This window comes from Mobula birostris, chromosome 25 (assembly GCF_030028105.1).
Source record: "Mobula birostris isolate sMobBir1 chromosome 25, sMobBir1.hap1, whole genome shotgun sequence".
Classification (NCBI taxonomy): domain Eukaryota; kingdom Metazoa; phylum Chordata; class Chondrichthyes; order Myliobatiformes; family Myliobatidae; genus Mobula; species Mobula birostris.
In genome coordinates this window covers 34,215,132-34,238,975 of record NC_092394.1, presented here as the reverse complement: position 1 = coordinate 34,238,975, position 23,844 = coordinate 34,215,132, and the positions used below count along the sequence as shown (strand labels likewise).

General features: G+C 40.6%; 1 protein-coding gene across 11 annotated transcripts in view; it reads right to left on the bottom strand.

Annotated features, from left to right (window-relative positions):
* Nucleotides 1–23,844, bottom strand: part of auts2a (activator of transcription and developmental regulator AUTS2 a) — a 1,190,979-nt gene that overhangs the window by 134,798 nt on the left and 1,032,337 nt on the right. For all 11 annotated transcript variants that reach the window (XM_072242935.1, XM_072242929.1, XM_072242934.1 and 8 more), the window contains one exon: nucleotides 618–666. In XM_072242935.1, coding sequence (XP_072099036.1) covers nucleotides 618–666 — 49 coding nt within the window. The remainder of the gene's footprint in view (nucleotides 1–617; nucleotides 667–23,844) is intronic.

Sequence of the window (23,844 nt, the reverse complement as noted above, 5' to 3'; positions counted from 1 at the left end):
CTCTTGTCACTCGTGCTAGCAACACAAATTAACATATGGCATGAAGAAAACACTCATGAGTAGAGAAAATGAGGTTATTTTCATGGAAATGAGGGCGAAGGGAAATACACCAAAGGACTATTTGTGTTGTGTTTCCTGGCAATGTTTTTATATATGAAAAGCTGCTGTTGATTTAAGGCTTCACAAAGAAACCTTAATCCTATCACAGGAACTAAATCACCTCAAAAAGTTGCAAGGAGATAAAGAACCTCTGTCAAGCATGGCTATTCACAACTAAATGGATGGCACAAATCAAACTGTATGAGTAAACAAAGATGAGAATGTGGGAAACACATTCAAATCTAGAAAGAAAGCCAGGGCAAGAGGAAAGGCCTTTTGTTAATCAATCACCCTTTGCTTCTACAACTGAAGAGCCTTTCACCCTGGTTACCAGCAATGAAGTAGGAATGTTGATTCACTGGTCACCCTCTTTTATACTGGCTGCAAACCAAAATGGAATACTCAAAGCTGAAAGCTTTTCACTGCAATTAGCAGCTTAAAAGTGCCACTTTGCATACGACTCAAGGTCAGGAGGCCTGTGTAGGAGACAACTGATTAGAAGATGGGATGAGTCCTACCTTTGCTTGTGGTTGTATTGAAAAGTTTCTCAGAAGTGGCATCCGAAACCTAGAGCAGAACATAAAAAGGAAAAGTTATATTTTAAGTTTAAAAACTAAAGCTTTACTATCTTAGACAAAAATGTAAGAATGTAGTTACTTGAACCCTCCACAAGATAGAGCCAGAGCATTTGTTTAAAAACTCTGTCTGCTGGGTCACATCTTATATGTACATCTGAAATATGTGTTGAGAATTAATGTCCAAACATGGTGTGTGAAAATATGATTTTGTTATACTTTGTTTTAACTAGTGACTCAAACACTTCCAACCATCTTTTTTTTTGTCTGGACAGCTCCACAAACATTTAACATTTTGTACTTGGAAGCCCTGTAGGCCAACAGATCATTCCACATCCGGAGAAGCAAATTCCACCATTTTTCTACCTTATTTGGTACACACTTAATTCCTCCCCTCTCTCAAATGTATGGTCTTTTCATTAAAATGTTGAGTTGCAAATGACTGGGCAGACGTGCTTCCTAGACCCAAAGCAAGTTGCAACACCTGCTTACACACTAAGCAAAATGGTTTTAGTTTCATTACCGCATCATGTTAAAGCTAACATTTTGCACTGGGTGCCTACATTAGTATCAACTCTATTTACTTTCCACATAAGCTCATGTTATTCAATTCAAGTATTAAAGCATAGCTCAAAAGAGCCAAGTTAGCTCCAGAAATTCATTTTTTACCAATGATCTTTTGCTGGACTTCTGTACAGTAACTTAGGTGTGAAGCACCTTTGGAAAATGCCTGCTATACACAAGAGCAACATACACAATATGCTGGAGGAACTCAACAAGGCATCTACAGAGAGGACTAAACAAGGTGTCAGGCCCAGAACCTTCATCAGGACTGAAAATGAAGGACGCAGAAGCCAGAAGTTAGGTGTCAGCTTTACTCTGGCTTCTGTCCCCTTCCATTCCAGTCCTGATAAAGAATCTTGGCCCAAAACATCAACTGCTTATTCCCCTCAGTAAATGCTGCCTGAGCTCCTGGGTTCCCTCAGCATATTGTATGTGTTGCTTAAGATCTGTAGCATCTGCAGAATCTCTTGTCCTGCATCTGCAGAACACAAGAAATAGGAGCCAAGAAAATGGATTGATCAACATTCATTGCTTTACCCAAGATTTTGAGGGAACTGCCAAAGATGTGCTTCTTTTTTATTTTCCAGAATTCCAGACATGTTCTGCACAGATTGGAAAATGGCAAATGTTAAAGGAGGGAAAGAGAGAGGGAAAAAAATGGTGGTGTTGGTTTATCAATCTGACATCAGCAGCAGGGAAATTGCTGCATCTATTATTCAGGAAATCACCACAGAACAAAGGGCATTTTGGGAATAGGGCAGGGTCAAAATAGATTTACGAATCTATGACTGGACCTGATCGTTTCCTGATTGGTAAGAGCATCAAAAGATATGATGAGAAGGCAGATATATGGGGTTGAGTGGGATCTGGGAGCACACTTGATGGGCTGAATGGCCTAACTCTGCTCCTATGTCTTGTCGTCTTATGAAAGGAAAGCCATAAATAGAAGCTGGAACATGTTATTCAGTCCCCTCACATTACACAAGTAAATCTGAGTATTTTTGAGCTTGCATTTAGTTGAAGAGAAAAAAGCAAACCAGTAGATATAGAGCATTTAGACTTTCAGAAAGTCTTCTATAAAGTGCAACAGAAGCTATTATTAACCACCATTCCAGCATGGGGAGTTTCTCTCACCACACAGTTTGATGTGAACACTTGTACAGGAAAGGATGACAGTTTACCAATCACTTCTCCCCTATTTCTTTGTGTGAGTGTGTTTTATTTAAATCAGATGAATCAAGAGAAGGTGTAAAATGGAATAGATAGACAATTTCGCCATATCGTTAGTTCTTGCTCGAATGGTTTAACTTCAGACTGGTGCACACAGCCAACAGGAACAATCTAAAATGGCTGATACCAGGGCACAGGCAAGGATGTTGTCTGAGGGGGTGTGGTGGGTGAAAAATTGGTGCCCCCTTGAGGAGAGACACTGCTGTCCTAAATTGGCACACCAGGCATTCTCTTGGGGGACAAAGATGAAAGAACCTTCTGGCATTCAGACGGTTGCACCAATTTCATTCTCCAGACTTGGAGCAGAGTCTGGTTGTAAACCCCGAATCATGGGAGTCTCTTCCGGTGCCCATGACAAAGGCGACAGAGAGTTTGAGTACTAGACTGTGTCACTGCTTCTGCAGAAGGGTGAAGGATTTCCACATGCCATACCTCTGCTCCTCTGGACAGTGATCTGATTGACAGGTGGAGAACAGCTAACTACAGTCCTCTTGCAGAGCTGTAAATTGCCTATTGGTTGCATTGCTGCCTCCACTGTGAACAGCAACCTGCTGACATTAAAAGTTGCCCTTTAGAGTCAGAATACTTGGAACTTCGAACTGTTCCTTTACAGCAGACTCCTTAGCTCCAGTTGGATCAGGGGAAGACTTGTGTATAAGCAGCTTGATTTGGTGTGGCTTCCAGCTATGCCTGCACAACACCAGTCATCTGAAGTATAAGCAATGGATGACAGGCCAGTGGCCGATTCCCATGGAAGAAACTTTTGTGAGCTCCTTGTTGTCTGCTCCATCTGCTGAGGCACATCTATCACATTACAAACCACCTCTGCATACATCTGCACCAGACTGAAAGCTTCCCAACTTTGGACCTGACCTGAGTATGTTGGAACAGAGCAGGTGGTTGAACTCATGGAATCAGAGAGCGATAGCAATAGAAACAGGCCCTTCAGTCCATCTAGTCCATGCCAAACTGTTATTCTGCCTAGTCCCATTGACCCCGCACCTGGACCATAGCCCTCTGTACCCCTCCTAACCATGTACTTATTCAAACATCTTAAATGTTGAAATTGAACCTACATTCACCACAAGGTACAAGGGGCTTGCCAGCTTGTGGTAATTCTCCAAGTGACACATGTCTCCTAAACTGTTCTGCTTATCCCTCAGCATGCTAGTCTCTGAAGTGTGATGTGGTGTCAGGAACTGGTCATTAGTAGCCCCTTTGCCTATGAGGAAGAGGTCCGTCACTCAGCGAGGTACCGAAAACGTGAGAGTTTGTCGCTACCTCAGTGTTCTCCCTTTTACTTCTTGGTGTCTTAGTGTAAATGGATGAGGTAACGTTCACTGAGTCATAGAGTCAGTCACACAGCAAGAAAACAGGACCTTTTAACCAACACGGCCATGTTGAGCCAAGCTCGTCCCATTTGTCTGCATTTGGTCCAGATGTTTTTAAACTTTTCCAATCCAGGAACATCTTCAAGTGTGTTTTAAATTATGTAATCATACCTGCCTCTACTATTTCCTCTGGCAGCTCACTGCACATACCCACCTCCTTCTGTGGAAAAACACCCTCAGATCCCTTTTAAAGCTTTTTCTTCTCACTTTAAACCTGTGCCTTTGAGTGTTAAACAACCTAATCTGAGGAAAAATAAGATTGTGACCACCTACTCTATATCCCTCATGATTTGATAAACATCTATAAAGCCTTCTTAGCCTCTTTCATTCTCAGGAAAGCAGTCCTGCTGATCCAATCTCTCCTTGTAACTCCAGCCCTCCAGCCCAGGTAATGTGTCCGATAATTGTTTCTGTACCCTTTCTACCTTACTCCTATCCTTCTCAGGGTGTGGTTACCAAAACTGTAAACAATTGTGGCCAACTGACATTTTGTACAATTATAACATGATGGACCCGGCTGGTGGCGTAGCGGCATCAGTGCCGGACTTCGGGACGAAAGGTCCCGAGTTCGAATCCAGCCGGCTCCCCTGCACACTTTCCATCCGTGTTGAGTTATGAGCTGGTGATATCTTTGGAAACTCACCTGGCAGAAGGCAATGGCAAACCACTGCTGTAACTTGCCTCGTACGCGGTTCCCCACTACGTCAGAGAGGCGTGGAGGGAAATCGTCCGCTAACCAGAGAAACTCTGGATGCAACGTACCTTTCCTTCATAACATGCTATCCAGTTCCTTCAGGTTGTTATCACCAGGGGATAACTCCCACTAACTATTAAATGCCCTCAATGGTGTGCGCTTCAAATAGCCTCTGACAACCAAGTTCTGGCTTTCATGTATGGCTTAACTACTAAGCCCAGTGACTTGCTGCTTGGCACAGACGGGGCCATTTCTACTAATAGGGGAAGGGGCATCTTAAAACCAGTCGCTTCAGAGAGATGGAACACATCAGCCATGGTTGGCTGCTCTTCCAGGAGAAGGAAAACTACACTACCTTGCAGCTCTACCCACTCAGGGCAAGGCTTCGGGAGTAAACCCTGAGAAAAAATTCAGAGCTGTAGTCTTTACTTGAGCTCCACACTGACGGGCAATGCCTGTGGTATCACTCTCTGCCATTCCTTTGAAATCATCAGCTGTGTGGAGAAGAGGAGCCTGCTGCTTGAGCAACAGCTTGCTCTTCATATCGTACTGCCCTGCTTGCATATCAGGTAGACAGCTAGTTCTCAATATCCATGGTCAACCCCAACGGACTGAAGGCCTCAACATGATGTCTCAACCCTCGCACTAAATGCCACAGCCAACAAAGGCAATCACACCACACACCTTCTTTGGGTATTGCCACTTCTAGGGATTATGTATTTATTCCCTTGGTCCTCTTCATTATTTCTCATTTGGAAGATTGACTTGTGTGTGCGGAAGGAGAGAGTAATGAAGGATTGAGGGCGTGTTGTGTTAGGATGTAGACGGTGCAACAGACAGTGTGCGAGTCTGTGCCCTAGTGCCTGTATATTAACAATGTGCAATTCATCTTGACAAGTTATTGCCCATGGATTTTCACTCCCACAGGAGTCAACTTCGGCAACATGGCAACTCAAAAGGATCAGTTGCTCCCAGTGCACAAGATTACCGTCTTGGCATAAATTTCATTAACATCCAAGTCCCTTAACAAATTCTGGAGCTCTCCCCCTCATCCCCGCAGTACCTTTCTCCTACGTATGTTGTTGCAGTCCAACTTCTAAAAAGAGTGTGCCTTTAAGGAATGATGCCCTGCTGTGATTATTGTACAGCTACTGAGTGTGACCCTTAGGGAGGGCACACATATCCTATTTCAGCACATCTTTCTGGATTCAAAACACCCAATTCTCAGAGGCTTTTTGGATCATGTCATTATTTTTTTTGAGCTAGTCCAAATCAATAGTTAAACCCAACAATGATTTTGCCTACCAAAATCAGGCCAAACCTCATTTCTCAACAAGAGGTTTTCAGCTGCCCAGTTTACTAGTCGACACAGGAATTTTCTGTGTTCAGTTTTCTCCTTTCTCTCCATTCCAGTTATTAAATGACTGCACAGAGGCTGACACTCTCCCAGTTTAAACTAAAGAAGTCATTACATTCATGTGGGTAACTGAACCTTTTGAACCTGAGCCTTCTGTCGAGGCAAGGACTGAGCCGGCCTGGCAGGGTGGAAAGAACCGTGGAAGAGCTTGGCAGTGGGTGATGCACTGCCGCACGCAAGACACATGTTAGCTGCTAATTATTTCCCAGTCCCCACAGTTGAAATGGGTGGTAAATTGTCTCTTAGAGCAGAGCGGCGATTGAAGTGGTACGCTGTTCTTGATCATCTATTATCAGCAGCTGCCAGGATGCAGCAGTATCAGGTTGTGTGATAAAGCATCAACCTGACAAGAGAAAAAAAATCATCATCCCCTGCGAGTAGGCTCCTTCCTCTCATTAAATGTAACCTTATCGCTTGAACACTGCAATCCTTTGCAAGTGACAATGGCATTTAATCTAATTTCTGAACAAGCAAATCTGACAGCATCCTCGTTTTCATTTTGCCTTCCAAAATATAAGTTAATCTGTCAGTTAGAATATATAAAAGAGGAAGAAAAAGTACTCCACCCCACAAACAAAAAAAAATTCAGGCAGGGAATGAGAAGCCAGACACAACTCAAACAAAAACTCATGTATTAATTATGATGCCTTATCATGCTTTCACAGGTAGAATGGCTTCTCAAGGTTAAAGGTAAAGGAATATTAAACTTGCTGTGAATAGTGTTCAATTACATGCACAATTGACTATGATGGCAATCGAAATCTGATTCCTCTTTTTGAAAGGGAAAAGAGAAGTCTGATAGAAGTGCTATTCACTGATTTACTGACTGACAACACCTAATTTCAGCTCTGCCTTGGCTTTGCACAGAGCAATCGCGCTCAAATCAAAATGTCAAGCCCCGTCTGTGCCAAGTACCAACTCACATCGCATCCGCGGTGCTTATTCCTGTGTCAGTGTAACCATCTGCTTAACCCTAATGTTTTATCTTTATGTGGCGATTCCCCTTTCCTCCTGCTCCACTGAATCATCACAGGTCAATGGTTCAATATGTCCGTGCCTCGCTCTGCAGCCCCATCAAACTGAGGCAGCACGGTAGTGCAGTGCTTAGCACAACGCTTTACAATAGAGGCAGCCTGGATTTAATTCCTGCCACTGTCTATAAGGAGTTTGAACGTTCTCCCCCTGTCCACAAGGGTTTGCTCCAGATTCCAACCACATTCCAAGGGCATACCAGTTGGTTGGTTAGTTGGTCATTGTAAATTGTCCCATGATTAGGCTAAGATTAAATCAGGGGTGGAAATTGCTGGGCTGTGTGGCTTGAAGGGCCGGAAGGGCCTACTCCGTGCTTTTCTCAATCAATCAATAAATAAATTCTTCAAGACCTTTAAAAACCCAAATGTCAATAGTTTATCCAGCTGAGGGCTTGAATTTCAATAGTTTTAAACTCTCATTAAATCTTAGTGAGACAAACAGGCTTCCTCCACTGAGAGTTCATTATCAGAACAGCACTTTGTGCAATTACAAGTACACTGCACTCAGAACTTGAGGCTATCAGCTAGTCCTCAACTGCTGTACTACAAGAGCCTAAAAAGTGATAGCAGCTTTATAGAACCCCATTCATATTCCTGTTCTCCTTTTGTGCAATGCTGGACAGAAGGAGACAGCAGGCTGTGCCTCACAGTAGGCATCACAGCTGCACCCTGGTTTGAAGAGATTAGCTGATGCAACTCTTATTTATCTTTCCTCTTTCCCACATCAGGAGGTAGCAGCTCATGATCTGCTGTAGCACAAGAAATAAACACAACGCCTTCCTGTTAAAGGTATAAAATGAGTACTTGACCCAAACCTGACCTGACCTGACCCAAATGCAGCCATCTTAACCCAGTCTGATCATTTAATCTTTTCCATATCTGACTCACCAAAAAACATAACAAGCTCAACAAAACCATTGATAGTAAAACACCAACAAATGATCAAGAACGCAGGACATGTGGCTCACTAGGAATATCACCCTGAGCTGGACAGATTTCAGTGCTTAGTCTATACAGTCAACCCAGTATCAATAGTTTCCACAGAAAATATGCCTGATTGGATAACCAGAGTCTATTTTCAGTAATTTTTACTTTAATTTCATGTGAAGTGATTGAAGGAGATGAGGAACAAGAGACCTTTTCACCCCCCAGTCTTATTCAATCTTGTGATGAGATAAGGGCCCTCAACTCTATTTTTCTGCCTTTGCTTCAAGTCCCTTGATATCTGTCACTCACAAAAGCTGATCAGTCACAGTCTTGAAAGCTGCAATTGGCTGAGAAAATAGAAACATTCAGGCAAAGTGAGTTGCAAATTCCAATGATTCTTTGTGTAAAATGGGTGTTTGAGAACCGCTTGCTGGTTTCATTAATACTGGAAGATTAATGATTGTCTTTAAACTGATGAATGAAGAATTTGCATTATTGACAGCCGATCTTGTTGGTTTCTGTTCTGCTCAGGAGTAACTGGCTCCTCTCAAATAGAATATTTTGACAGCAACACTGAATCTTTCAAAAGAGGAAAAAAATTCCCAAGCTCCAAATTTGCATTTACAACTCCCAGTTCACACAACTCATGCACAAATTCAACCACACTGTGTTGCAGAGGATAAAATATGACTAAGATTTTAAAAGAAAGAACAAAACAAAATCTGCGCAATAGACACTTCGCTTGTCTTTCTTTGTGTGTAGTTTTCCATTGATCCATTGTGTTTCTTTGTACTGCACCTACTCTGAATGTCCATAAGAAAATGAATCTCAGGGTGACATACAGAATATATACTTTGATATCAAATTTACTTTGAACTTTGAACTAGGGTTCTTCTGTTTAAAAAATGGATTTGGCTGACATGAGCTGAGGCAGCGGTGAAAGTACAATCACTAGGTTCAGAGACCTTCTAACTTGGGGAAAAACATTATCTGTACATGTATAATACACTTCCTGCTAACATAAAGCATTCTGCATACCAAAGTGCTTCATTGGAGCATGCTTGAACATAAAAACTTGACACTGAAGCCACGTAAAACGACGATTTGAAACAATGACAAAAGGCTGCTCTGAGTGGTAGTTTTAAACTGAGGCAGAGAGTTTTAAGGTGGAAACTCTACGGCTCCAGGATCCAACTTGAAGTCATGGGTCCAATTAGAATTATGGTAGAGGCCAGAAATGGAGGAGTTTGGAGATTTTAAATGGCTCTGAAGGAGGTTGCACAATGAGAAGGGGAATAAAGTCACACTTGAAAGCGGCAAAGAATATTTTGTTAAATAATCAAGTCGTTCCAAGAACAGAAACCAACTGAGTCACCTCCTTTCCTTTCTCCTATGGTCCACTCTCCTCTCCTATCAAATTCCTCCTTCCCCAGCCCTTGACTTTTCCCACTCAATAATCAAGTCGTTCCAAGAACAGAAACCAACTGAGTCACCTCCTTTCCTTTCTCCTATGGTCCACTCTCCTCTCCTATCAAATTCCTCCTTCCCCAGCCCTTGACTTTTCCCACTCACCTGACTTCACTTATCACCGTCCACCTAGCCTCTTTCCCCTCCTCCCATCTTTTTATTCTGGCATCTTCCTCCTTCCTTCTCAGTCCTGAAGAAGGGTCTCTGCCCGAGATATCAGTTATCCGTAGATGCTGCCTGACCAGCTAAGCTCCTCCAGCATTTTGGGTGCATTGCTTTGGATCTGCAGACTTTCTTGGGTTTACCAACATAAATCAGTTTACACATGGGGATTAACTGTACGATTCAAGGCAAGATCCACACTGGTTTGGAATAACTCATCATCAAGGGCGCCAAGTAAATTTTACTTTAAGCTGAGCACATTTTGAAACCAGCTCCCTTTCAAGCAAAACTTACATTTACCCCCTTGGAACAAGGAAGAAATTCTTAGAAAAATGTGAAGACCCATCCCCTCCTAAAACCACACCTACAACCACAACCAGACTTAGTGAGTGCAAGTCTCAACAATTGTTACTCCACAATAAAAAAAATCAATAGAATGGATTAGAAAATCAAAACACAAACAAAATGCACAGTCACAGGAAATCTGTAAGCCACAAATTACCAGAATGCTATTGCAAGCTGATTAGGTTAGGAAATCGATACAGAGGCAGTGTGAAAATACAACCCATTTCTGAAGAAACTATCAATATTTTATTTCACAGTATCAATTATTATATTTAAAAATAATTTTTATAAAATTAAACTTTATGTCAAAATAAATATCAATGAGCGCATGCATTAAAAATTAGCAGACCTTGTGAGACAGCTTAAATCTATAAACTGAAAAAATATCTTTGGCGCATTAAACTTCACATGAACAGGTCAAGGTTGCACAGTTTGAACATCTGAGCAATGTTTTTGATGCAGGTTCTTGTAAGACTTACGGAAAACACTTTGTTAAATTGACTTGATTAAGTGTTACAAAAGTAGTGCTAATTCACTGCAGTGCTAATTCTGCATGGAAAGGCAGACAGGCCCCCCTAATTACAGGGGAGTAGTCAACATGCAGGCGAGGCTAAAAAAATACCCAGCACTGAATCACGGAGCTTGTACTGTGGTGTGCATAGTGGGGAACACTCCTACCCACGAGTTCTGCTGAAACATGTATGTATCCTGTAGGGTTTGGCAGGTCCCTGCTGACCTTCACTGTCAGAGTTCAGGTCAGTGGATAGCATCTATGGCTCGTGGTAAATCTCAACATCAGACTCACCAATTGCTCTGAAACATGCTAATTATCCATCCCACCAATTCATAGCTAGGTTCAAGGTCCATAAAAGAGGCAGCAGCTATATGTACAATGAGTCATATTGGGCGCAGGTTTCCAATAACTCATTAACTTCTTAACCTCAGCCTGATATAGAAACAGGAAATGCCAGAAAAACTCAGCATATCAGATGAAATCTATGTAAAGAGCAATAATAATATTTTCAGGTCAGAGAGCCTTTGTCAGAATCCTCCATATTTTCTAATTTTTCGATTTTCATTAACCTTTGTCTGACCTAGTAGTTTAATAATGTGGTGAATGAACCAGCACTCCTTTTAAGACCAACAGTGCTTTGAAAATATAATTAGCGAGATCGTCAGATGTCTACATTTTGCACACCTCTCTTAAGAGAGTCATTGGTTTTAAAACTGGCAATATTTCATTGATTCTGTGCACTTAAGATATTGAATAACTTGCTATTTTGATCTGATAATACATCCACTAACATTATAATTGTTGAATCCAAGATTCCCATCTGTAACAGAGATTTAAGTAATTTATTTACTTAAATTCATTTTGCATCCCTACAATGCCATCCTTCACTGACCAAGTCTAACCGCCTGGGGTGGTGATCTTCAGTCCTGAATGTCTGAAGTCAGGTGGTGAAGGTGCTCTCACAGTTAAGCAGGGAGTTCCGGCATTCAAGCCATATAGCTATGAAAGAAGAAGAATTTATTTCCAAATTTGTCTGGCTTCGTGCACCTGCGCTACCATCCAATAAAGTCATTCCAGACATCTTATCTCAGTGCTGCTTACCTGGCCAAACACCATATCCTTAATAAACTTCTCTTCATATTCAAATATCCTTCAAACTCTCTCCCAAATATATCTAACCACCACACCGCCACAGCCTTGTTGGCTGTACAATTTCAGAGATTTTGCCGCCATCTGAATGCCTTCTCAGCCAAGTGCTGAATGGCTTTCCTCTTATTTTGAGACTGTTACTCAACTCTAGAGACCCTGTCTAGGAGATACATCAACTCTGTGTCCATCCTGTCAAACCCTGGTGGAAATGATGTATGCTTCTATTTTGATCACATTATTTCATCTAAACTTAACACACTTTAAGTCTACTCTGTTTATCTACTCCTCACATACTACTGCACACCTAAATGTTGTCCAAGTATTGTCTGCCCAATTCCAGATATCACGGCTTTTTTCCTTGTCTTTATTCTTCTCAGCAGCAATGATTTTAGATTCAGAAAATGGCTTGCAGTGAGATTGCAGCATATCCTGTAGATAGAACAGTTACAGCTAGAGTGGGAACATAATTTTACCCTGGTGATTGGGTCATCAAAAAGTATTAGTGGTCAAGGAATGAAAGGAGAAAACAACTTGTCATGGAGGTTAACCAAGATAAACCTTGAAAAGGTTGGTTTTTACAAAATATATCATCAACTGTTTTGTTGGCTTCAAACCTCAAAGGTATTAACATCCTCCCGCTCCACTCATCTGATTTTGTGCTTTGGTCCATAGGCCAGTGCAGATGACAGACAGGAAACCTGATAGATTCCAACATACATCCTGTGATGATATTCGAATAAATGCCTTCTAGAAATTCACTAAAATCTAATACAATTATTTCACTATTTTCTCTCCACACAATGCTCTTAAAAGCAGCGGCATCAAAAAGTATTACTGGGTTGGAAGAAATAAATCCTTGTTGACAAACATTCAACTTAAGAGAGTCGTGTTTCTCACAAAAAGAAGCAACTCACTGAAGATAGTGGGTGACAGGTTGAATCCAGAAATGGTTAAAAAAAAATACTGCTTGAGAACTCACTCTCTGAAAAATTCAGAGAACTTTGCTTTACATGAAGGTCCTAATTCTGAGGATTTTTTAGAGTGAAGAAAATGCTCCAGCATCATTGCTAAACAAACACACCAGTCAACATCAGGATTTATAGGGCCAATTTTTGCCAACATATGAAAATTTGTGTTCAGTTCCAAAATGTTGACTATTGACATTTCCAGGCAGCACATCATCATTAAAATGGTGCAACATGACATTCATGATATATCCAATTTGCACATCAGAGATTTGAGTATAACAATCTAAAACAACTCTAGCCTGCAGAAGGGAGATTGCAGTTTCTGCATTCAAATGAGCCTTTAAACCAAGGCCCCATTTGATCCTTGAACATAATGTAAAAGATTCTGTTGCACTATTTGAAGAGCAGAAATACCAAAAGGATGGAAATGCTCGGTATATCAAGATGCATCTATGGGAAGAGAAACAGAGTTGATCTTTGGGTCAAAGTTATTTCCCTTTTCCTGCTGCACATTTCCAGTTTTCTTTATTTTAATTTAGCTTTTAAGCATCTGTAGATTTTTTTTGTTTCCTTTCTCATAGTGTTTAGAGAAATATTTATCAAGTTAGTTATTGAGGAGAACGGTCTTCATTCAAATTGGACGCACACTGTATACAACATTCCCTAAAATACAAGAGCAACTTCTGAAGTACTTCACTGACGGTTGAGTGCTTTGGAAAGTCTAGAAAACTTTTACAGAAATATAATCTTTTCTTTCATTCCTAATTAGGTTTAAATAGTTTAAGAGAAAGTTCTTTTTAATGCCCTGCATAGATAACATATACATAACTTCCTCAAACAACTTAACCTACAATAAAGCAATCAGAAATGCAGAGGAGCGGTTGTTGTAAGGGTAAGAACAACAGGCACGCTGCGTGCAACAAAATACCTTGTAGATTAATGAGATGAAGGTTCAGTCAGACCACAGGAATTGTAAACTGAGCTCGGCCACATGTTTGGAAGCTCATAGGGACAACGCTTAATTTGCAGATTTCAGATATAAACATCAGGCAACTTGAAAATAGCCATGCCCCATTAACTGCCATCACTGATAATTAGTTTTGTGCAGCATGGCTGTATTCAGATAACCCAAATCCAAGTCAAAATTAGGTTGGAGTCCCTGTAGGGACTTGTGCTATGTTTTAGATTGGTTCAAGTTCAGTGCAGATTTAAATATCTTTCAATACAATCAAAACACAATTACCAATGGTTCATAATTTCACTTTTGCCTCGGAGCAAAAGTAATCATTTCTTTAGTGTGCCCAGATCTACTGATATACTTCAAGGTTTTCCCGGTGGGCACTTATTTGTTTCAGAGTTCAGATTACAGGGCCAGAGGTCAGTTGCTTTCAAAAAATTATGTCTCCTGCACAACAAAGAATTATAATTTCTGCTCCCTTCAAATATATGTTTTAAAATAATAATTCAGATATATTCCCTGCTTTTGTTTCACAAGCTTTATTGAAAACCATAAAACTATTATTGAACTGACAAACAGTGGGTTAAAGCACACTGGACCTGTTTTCATTTGGTAAGGTTTCTGCGTTCCTCCACTGGCTGCTAAAGCTGGCTACAAACTCCCTTCCACGTACCAAACTTCGACTTAAATCTTCCTCAAAGGGACAGTTACTGCAGCGGAAACAAGTCATTACTTGTCCAGTCTCTGTGAAATACAATCCAAATCACCTCCCTCCCCCAAGTTCCCCTAGCGTTTGACAGGGTTGGACCTGAAAGGAAAAGAACTCCCAGATCTGGATGTCTGCAGGCTTTGAAGTCCTGTGCCATCTCCAATCCCTGTGGAGAACCATCAACAGTGTCTCAGTTTTGTCACTTAAACACATTCATAAGGCTCCCTTCCTCGCAAGTCTGACAGAAAAAACTCTGCGGGGAGTTTCTGGTGGTTGAACATTGCAACCACGTTTCACATCAGGTTCAAAGCTCCATAGCAAATTCAGTGAAGTAAAAGTAAGCCCTCCCAAAGGCATTTCATTTTGCCTTTCTTTTTCCCCTTTTCCCCTTAAGATTTTATCAATGCAACTGATGTTCCTGCCAGATGAATGATGGAGGAGTCTGGACCCTAGTCTCTGAATCACCTTTTATCAAAGAAATGTTATGATCAGCCTCTAGGCTGTAACATCAAGCCTTTGTGACAAATACTGCTGCGACTCTTGTTGAAGTTAAAATACCACACTTTACAGCAAGTCATTCAAAGGTCCCTCTAGTTAATCAGCTGCATTGTGCAAATCAAAGATTTTGTTTTCTCTTTCTTTTCACTGTTTTCCCTTACCATTTTATAACTCTGTATCTTTTAGTCGTAGGATCAAAGAGAAAAACAACGCTGAAACAGGCCCTTCAACCCATCTAGTATGTACTGAATAAAACTGAAGAAGTTCTTTATCGCATCACAGTGACATAAAAGTCATTAAACAAGAACAAGAACAAGAACAGAAAATATTCACAAATCAATCCTTAGATCCCATTGTTAGCTCAACGCAACCCTAAAAGACGACATGAAATATTTTTGGGTCCTTTGAATATCCTGGACTCTCCAATTGCCCAGCTGATCTATATCACCTTCCATACATACAAATTCCCAGCTCTGTTGGCTAGAGCCAAGCTTTCCTAAACAGCAACATTGCACAGCAGTGGATCATTTGTGTTATAGAGGTTTAAGCTATTCTGCAACATCTTTTTTTTCTTGTTCAGAGATCCAATGTAAGGCTCGAGTAAACTAACAAAATGTGAATCCGCAGGAGTCTGCTTCCAGTAGAGCAGATTACAATTCACAGGCAGCACCACGTGCTGGGCCTCTAAAATGATCATTTTTCTTTCTGTGTGGTAGTCCTGGTTAAGAAGATCAATGATCCTTGCACAATTCCCCTTTACTGTATGCTATTTCAGTTGCCTCAGACCAACTGATCTGCACTGCATGCACCACATCAGCAAATAAGAGTCTAACCTTCCTAATTTCTGTACAAAATCAGACACTCTGGTCTGTGTCCCACTCTTAGCACCTCCACGGATCCAACACACACTGTGCATCATTGATTTGAGCCCACTTGTCCACCATAGCATTGACCTTTGCTTATTATTGGTGTCATTTCATTGGCCACAGCTCATTCTCTGCACCCTCCCATTGGCTCCACTTGCTGTGCTCCCCCATTGGCTCCAGCCCACTCTCAGCACTCCTCCATTGGCTCCAGTCCACTCTCTGTACTCCCCATTGGCTTCAGCCTACTAGCACTCCCCCATTGGCTCCTGCCCACTCTCTTTGCTCCCTTACTGGTTTCTGCCCATTCTCCCATTGTATCATTGACTAATTATTCTCAGTGAAAGTCACTGATCCCAACCTCGGAAGGTGCTGAGTTTTTAAAGATTGTCCCTCTTACTCCATTCTCTGTCATTAATTTCAACTTGCACACATTTACTACTATTACTCTAACAAATGCTTCCCCCAGTTCCACACCGCATTACTTTATTGGAGGTCTGTTTGGGAATGACGCCTGCTCCAGGCATAGACATTTTTATATACTCGAGACAACGCCAAGGAATTACCCATTGTTGCGCCTGGCTGTTGGTCAGATACCTGCTCACAAAAGGCACCCCATGTCTGGGTGAAGCCCACCATCTGCTCTATGGCTGTGGCTCTGAGGTAAGCTCAAAGCCAACTCTTGGAAAAATGCCTCCAAACCTTCGGCTCACTTGGCACTGATACCGAGTCAATAGTGAAATCAAAACTCAAACATCACCCTCCCATCCTGGGTCAGGTTGCTAGTCTGCTCCCTGGCTGAGTGACTGACTATCAGGTCTTGACAATCCTTCAGCAGCAGGGGGAACCAACTCAAAGCCAACAGACTCAGCAGATTCAGTCAGAAATGAACTGAGAGACTGGAACAGAGAACAGTGGATGAAAAATGAAGAAAGAAATGAGGACATAATTCTTAAGAATGCTCTGTGTGTCAGAAAGAGGGAAAGCTTCAGAGAACTTGGGGGGGGGGGTGGTGGGAGAATGATACATGGAAGGAAAGACAGAAGTCCAGAGAACACAAAACAAAAGACAGCACAGTGGCATGAACACTGACTTCTCTAACTTCCATTAATGGCCCACCTCCCCTTCGTACTCCATTCCTTCTTTCTTTATTTATTTATTTCTCTCTCCTCCCCCCCACCCACCTTTTTTTTCTCTCTCTCTTTTTTCTCCCTCTGTCCCTCTCACTATAACTTCTTGCTCATCCTCTGGGCTCCCCCTCCCTCCCCCTTTCTTTCTCCCTAGGCCTCCCGTCCCATGATCCTCTCCCTTCTTCAGCCTCGTATCCCTTTTGCCAATCAACTTTCCAGCTCTTAGCTCCATCCCTCCCCCTCCTCCTATCATTTTGGATCTCCCCCTCCCCTTCCCACTTTCAGATCTCTTACTATCTCTTCTCAGTTAGTCCTGATGAATGGTCTCGGCCTGAAACGTCGACTGTACTTCTTCCTATAGATGCTGCCTGGCCTGCTGCGTTCACCAGCAATTTTTTGTGTGTGTTACAGTGGTACAAGCGGTGTCGTTGGAAGTGAGAAGATTATTAGATTAGATTAGATTCAACTTTATTGTCATTGTACCGAGTACAGATACAAAGCCAATGAAATGCATTTAGCATCTGACCTTAGTCATAGATTAAGGGGGATTTTGATCAGTTAGGGTAGCGAGCCAAGGAGTGGCAAATGTATTTCAGTACAGATAAGTGAGAAGTGATATATTTTGGAAAGTCAAATCAGAGTAAGACTTATACAATGAATAGTACAAGTCTTGTAACAGAACAGAAACCCAGGAGTACAAGTGCATAGTTCATTGAAAGTGTTGTCACAAATGGACTAGGTGGTGAAAAAGGCATTTAGCACATAGGCCTTCATCAGTCAGGCATTGAGTATAGGAGTTCGGAGGTTATGTTGCAATCGTGTAAGTCACTGATGAGGCCACATTTGGAGTACCGTGTATAGTTTTGGCCACTCTGCTATTGGAAGGATGTGGTTAAACTGGAAAAAGTGCAGAAAAGGTTTACGAGGATGCAGCCAGGACTAAAGGCCTGAGCTTTAGGGAGAGGTTAGACAGGCTGGGTCTTTATTCTCAAGAGAAAGAAATTCCATCATAAAGGTGAATGAGGTGGTGAGCTATAGAAATATTTAATATTATGAGGAGCATAGATAAGCTGGACAGTAACTGCCTTTTCCCTTGGGTAAGAGATTCTAAACTTAAAATACATAGCATTAGGGTGAGAGGGGAAAGATTTAAAAGGGATCTGAAGGGTATCTTCTTCACACAGAAGATTGTGAATGGAATGAGCTGCCAGAAGAAGTGGGTGAGGCAGGCATAATAGTATCATTTAAGAAGCAATTGAATAGGTTCATGACAGGGGTGGGGCTTGGGGGGGGGATATCGGCTAAACACAGGAAATTGGGACTAGCTGGGGATGGGTACTGCAGCAGGCAAGGACCTGTCGGGCCAAAGGGCCTATATCATGCTGTATTGCTCTATGATTATAAAAGGACAGCTGGAAAAGAAGAAAGCAAGGGAATATGTGTATTGCTGGATGCAATGGTTGCTTAAATTATAAGATATCTACAGTCACCATCAAATTCACTCACTGATATCTAGAAAAGTGGCATATTGTATATATGTCAAGACAGAGGCTCTCAACATCAGCTACCTCAGCACCACTATCACTAGTTTACTGACTGGCTGTCAATAACTGCTACAACTTCTCACTTGCCCTCCACCCACATCCATGCCTCTGTCAAATGCCGTGTTGAATCTTGAACCCGTTAAATGCAAACACAGCTATCAGCAAAGCAGCTTGAACAAACATGCTCCATGACGAAAGGTCTCGGCCTGAAACGTCGACTGTACCTCTTCCTAGAGATGCTGCCCAGCCTGCTGCATTCACCAGCAACTTTGATGTGTGTTCCATGCTAAATACGTTAGTTTGTACAGTTATGGTGCACCTGGTGGACAGCACTCACTTCTATCGGAACATCTATTCATTCCTGTTAAAAGTTGAAGTTGTGTGTGGGGAGAGGGGCGCGTTCCTTGAGGTTATCAGTTTCTGAAAACTTTTCTTTAACCCATTTCTATGTCTTCTGTCCTCAATGCTTCAAATTTACATCATCCAACACTTGAGGAGGCCACTGTATTATCTTGCACTGACCTAAATGGTGATTGCGAAGCTATTCCACATTCCAAATGCTTAAGTTTTATGCTTGTAACACTGGCTGAGGTGAAAAGTAAAGTTCACATCAAATACTTGTCACTTACATATAACCATATAACAATTACAGCACGGACACAGGCCATCTCGACCCTTCTAGTCCATGCCGAACAATCTTAAAACCTGGATTAAAGTTTGCATGTTTACACCCAATACTAACATGTGTCTTGACTGCAGACAAAACGTAAAAATTACAACGAAATAATTAACTATACTTCCACAAAAAACTGAGATCACAAGGAGAAATTTCTGGAAATACCTTTTTTTCCCCGATGGAAATACCTGAAATGTCAACTCTTGTTTCTTTCCTAACAGATGCTGCATGACCTAAGTGGTACTTCTAGAATGCTCCGTCGTTATTTCTGATTCTCAGTATGTATAGTTTTTTTTTTGCTTTCCTACAAAATCCCTGGATTTCCCACTATAAGCCTTCCATCAAAAGCAAGAGTCAAATCTATTACCTATCCTTTTGTTTGGGTTCTTTCATTTTATATTGTAATCCATATTGGCCGGTGGCTGGAATAACTTAGACTACTTACTTATGTTGTTAAAGGACATTATATCACCTGCCGGTTCTTTTCTTCTTGACCCATCTATCCTCCATTTACATTGTCCAAATCCATCATCAATGAAATTACTCTCAGACCAACTTGGGAACCTGCAACATTTCCAGCTAAATGGCTGTCAAGTGCTCTCTTTGTCATTTCAAACAGATGTGACCAAACCACACTGTGCTGAGCTACAGACTAATCATTTTGTTCTACAAGCTGTTAAAAAGGTCAGCTTGCTGGAATCAAGCAAGGAGACTTCACAGGGAGCTCGCTGGTATCTGAACTATGTGCAAACCAGTGGACTGAAATTACTCTACCTTCCCAAGGGGATTGTTTTTTTTTGTGCTCAATGGAAATATTTCTTCAAATGAAAGTAAAGTAGGATATAAATTATCAAATGGGTAAAATTAAAATGCATGAATTATTGCAGAATAATTGTCAATTTTAAATACTCAACCACAATTACATTTTACTCTTTTCCCAACTGGCCTTGGCAGGTATCAGTATCAATCAATCAATCATTTATCATTGCAAAATTGGAAAAGAGACCTATGAGAACCATTTAGTTAGAGGGTGAGCATGAAATCAATCATCCATTCTTATCTTCTATCATTGTAGCACACATAGCTCAGAGCCATTGCTTCCCTAAACACCTTAATAATGTCTGTGTACATGAGCAACAGCCCAAAGATCCACTTTGGATGTTGGATACCACTTTCTTTAACCTTTATTTCTTGTAAGTGGAGATGGAGGATATAATTAAATTCTCTTCGATATTCATTAAAAAGTTTTATTTGGTCTTTCCAGTCACTTATAGAATTGGCAATGTTTGGAAATGAAAAAAAGCTGAAGTCATGAAACATGTTATATTTATTTTTATTTCTTTATTGAGGTACAGTGCGCCATAGGCCCTTCTGGCCCTTTGAGCCATGCCACCCAGCAATCCCCTGATTTAGCCCTAGCCTAATCATGGGACAACTTACAATGTCCAATTAACCTACCAACTGGTATGACTTTGGACTGCGGCAGGAAACCGAAGCATCCAGAGAAAACCTGTGGTCATGGGGAGAACGTACAAACTCCTTACAGGCAGTGTCGGGAACTGAACCTAGGTCATCGGTCTTGTAAACCATTGTGCTAACTACTACGCCATGGTGCAGCCCCTTTAGATGGCAGGTTTCAATAAATTCCAATAACTGCCGCAGAAGTTGATAGTTTCCTGATTGGTCAGGGCATTAAAGGGCATGGCGAGAAGGCAGGTGTATGGGGTTGAGTGGGCTCTGGGATCAGCCATGATGGAGCAGACTCGATGGGCTGAATGGCCTAATTCTGCTCCTATGTGTTACAGTCTTATGGTTTATACCAACTCAAACTCTAAAAAATCAGGGAGGCTTATTCCTTTGCAAATAATCCTTATTCCTTCACAATATCTTTTAGTAATAATGTCCTATATATTATTGTCTTATAGGAGATTGAGGCCAAGAAGGAAACAGGACCAGCCATGATGAAATAACAGAGTAGACTCAAAGGGCCAAATGGCTTAAGCTACTCCTATATCTTTTGGTCTTATAATAATGATCTTACATTAATATTGCAAACTTGCTTGGTATTTGTGTAATGTGGTATAGAAAGCCCATCTGTCCTGCTGTTTTGGAACAACACCTTGGTTTAGCATGTCGTAGTTCTATAATTAAGGTTATTTTTAGGTTGTTGGCCAGTGTCATGTGAATTAGTATGTGCATAACACTTTGGTATTGACTTAAAATTAGTGACAAGAATATGAGCAATTGCTCATCATTTTGAATGAGTATCAGTGCCTTTGGATGGTAAAGATTGTTTGCTCTGCCAGATTCAAGTAATAGTGAAATATAAATAGAAAAATGAATGAGGTTAAGATTAGGGAATCATTCAAATAAATATAGCATAAGTGTAAGAAGAAAAATAATCTACTTTTGCTCTCATATTGTCAGTTGAATAAAAGGTGTCAAATGACAAATTATATTATCTGCACTTCCTCCATTCTATCCCATTCCAGGAAGGATTGTGGATAGTGGAGTGAAGAAAAATAATCAAAAATTTGACCTCCTTACAACATAATGATGGTTGAGCATGATCCTGGCTTCCAAAATTCCTAGCTTTTAATTTTATTGAAGCAAAATTTTAGAAGTATATTTCATTGGGCAAAAGTTACCATGCTACTCACACAATATACATTATAGATCAGAGGACTAAGTTCTCCCCAAGATCTCTTACAGCAAGAATTTCTCAGTGGTGCTGTTGGTGGGTTGATCCCAGGCATGTCCAAGGGTTAGAAGTTACCTGTAAACGTATTCATCTGAGTCCTACTTGAATATTTCACCAGTTAGGAAGCACTCTATATGCCAGCCTAATCAAAATTCACAGTAGAAGGGAAAACAAGCCCCCATGCGACTCAGAAATGGACCATGGAATCGAATGTTAATTTTTCACCTTCGGGTCAGTCCCCTGTGTGAGATATGAATAAGTAACTGGATGCAGCAAAATTTATTTTCCACTTTATTCAGCACAATCCTCATGAAGGCATGGTTTACTTGCCAGAAAAAAAAATGCATGGATCAGGACTTCCAGAGACAGCTTCATAAAAAAAATCCGACCAGATTGTGAGGTTTAATTATTCATGATGGTACTGAATCTAAATCAAATCTCTTCACTCATATAATATCTTTTACCCAAGGTTGTTAGTGAAGGATGTCAAACAGGTGTAAAAGGGACAAACCTCACTTACTTCAGCACCAATGAGGGAGGCCTGAAGAGAACTAATATATCCGGCTGAACAGGTCACTTTCTGTTACGGCCTTCTGCTTCCTAACTGTCCAACATTACGCTAAGTCTGAGTGTACAACCACCCGCCCTACCAGATATACTCAATTACACACCTTTATGATCACAGTACTGCCTCCCTACAACAAAGCAGAGAAATCAGGTGCTCACTGTCACAAAAGACTGGAATGGCTCAGGACCTAAATTATCTTTAAAAGAGAAAAGCTTAAGATAATAAACCTCTCTTCTACATTGAGATCACACATTAAAAAAATTAACCGAAGTATAATATAATTTCAGACTGAAGCAAAACATTTACTGAGTTCTAACAGGCATTCAGCACATTTTCAAAGCAAATTTAGTGTATGAGGAGCATTGAGGAAAAACTATTAAACCTATAAAAACATACCACCGGTGAAGTAAAATGCTCACTGGTTTCAGTGAAATTCAAAATTCAAGTTCAAAGCTCAAAATAAATTTATGAGCTTACGATTCATTAACTTGAATTTATTTACAGGAAATCAAGAAATACAATGCAATTTTACAAAAATGTATACAGAAACAGACAAAGATTGACAAACACCACTGTGCAAAAGACAAACTACAAATAAAAGAAATACTGGGACATGAGTTGTAAAGAGTCTTTGAAAATGAGTCCGTAGATGGTAGAATCATTTTAGTGTAGTGGTGAATGAAGTTACTATACTGGTTCAGGAGCCTGACAGTTGTAGCCTGATGACTTCTCTCAATTGAATCTGGCACATTACACTTTACCAACACAGTAACACTTCAAGAGATGCCATCTACCAAATCATCTTCTCAAATTCCTGATAAATTCATAGGATACAGGTCTTCAGAAAGCTGTTCTTATGCTAAGTCCCCACAGTAGACAAAATCTATCAGGAGCTTACAATATATTTATACTATATTATTGAAAGGTTTGTTGTTAAAGTAAATGTCTAAAATTCTTTTAAAGAGGAATAAAAATTTACTTGAGATTGTAAGAAAAATAATGTAGGATTAAAGGAGCTGAGAATATCGAAACTAATGCTCTCAACTTGAGGGACAGACTTTAATATTTTTGTACTGTGATGCCAGAAATTCAAATGGCAGATTTCATCACATTGCTGGTTAAACCTGCATGTAAAATTTTGGTGTCAGAGAACAAAAACTTCTGTTGGTTTGCCGTCTTTTGACATATATTTATCTTTGTTTGGGAATTTTGCTTCCTATGTGTTCTGTGATTGAAAGTTACAATTGGATAGTTCTGCAAAACTGTAAAGGTGTCTCACCACAGGTAGAAATAAAATGATATATCTCCTACTAATTAACTCTAGAATCTGATAGCTTAATTTATGTGTTTACAAATCAGCCAAATCTGAAAATTTACATAAAGTAAATGCACGTTTACCATTTTAAAAGCTAACACTGTTAGTCAGTTGACGTTCAGTAGAACCCTTGCATCTTCACCCTCACAGAACAGTACATGATATGATTTGCCATTCAAATAGAATAGTCGACAATATGCCTGCGTAAAAATATATTATGTTGGTCATTCAAGCAATCGTGTTATCTGAAACAATTGTCTAATTTATTGATTATATCACAGCCTTTTCAATAGCTATAAGGGAAGAGCTTTAAATGCTGGTTTTGCAGTGTCATCCATACAAGATTGAA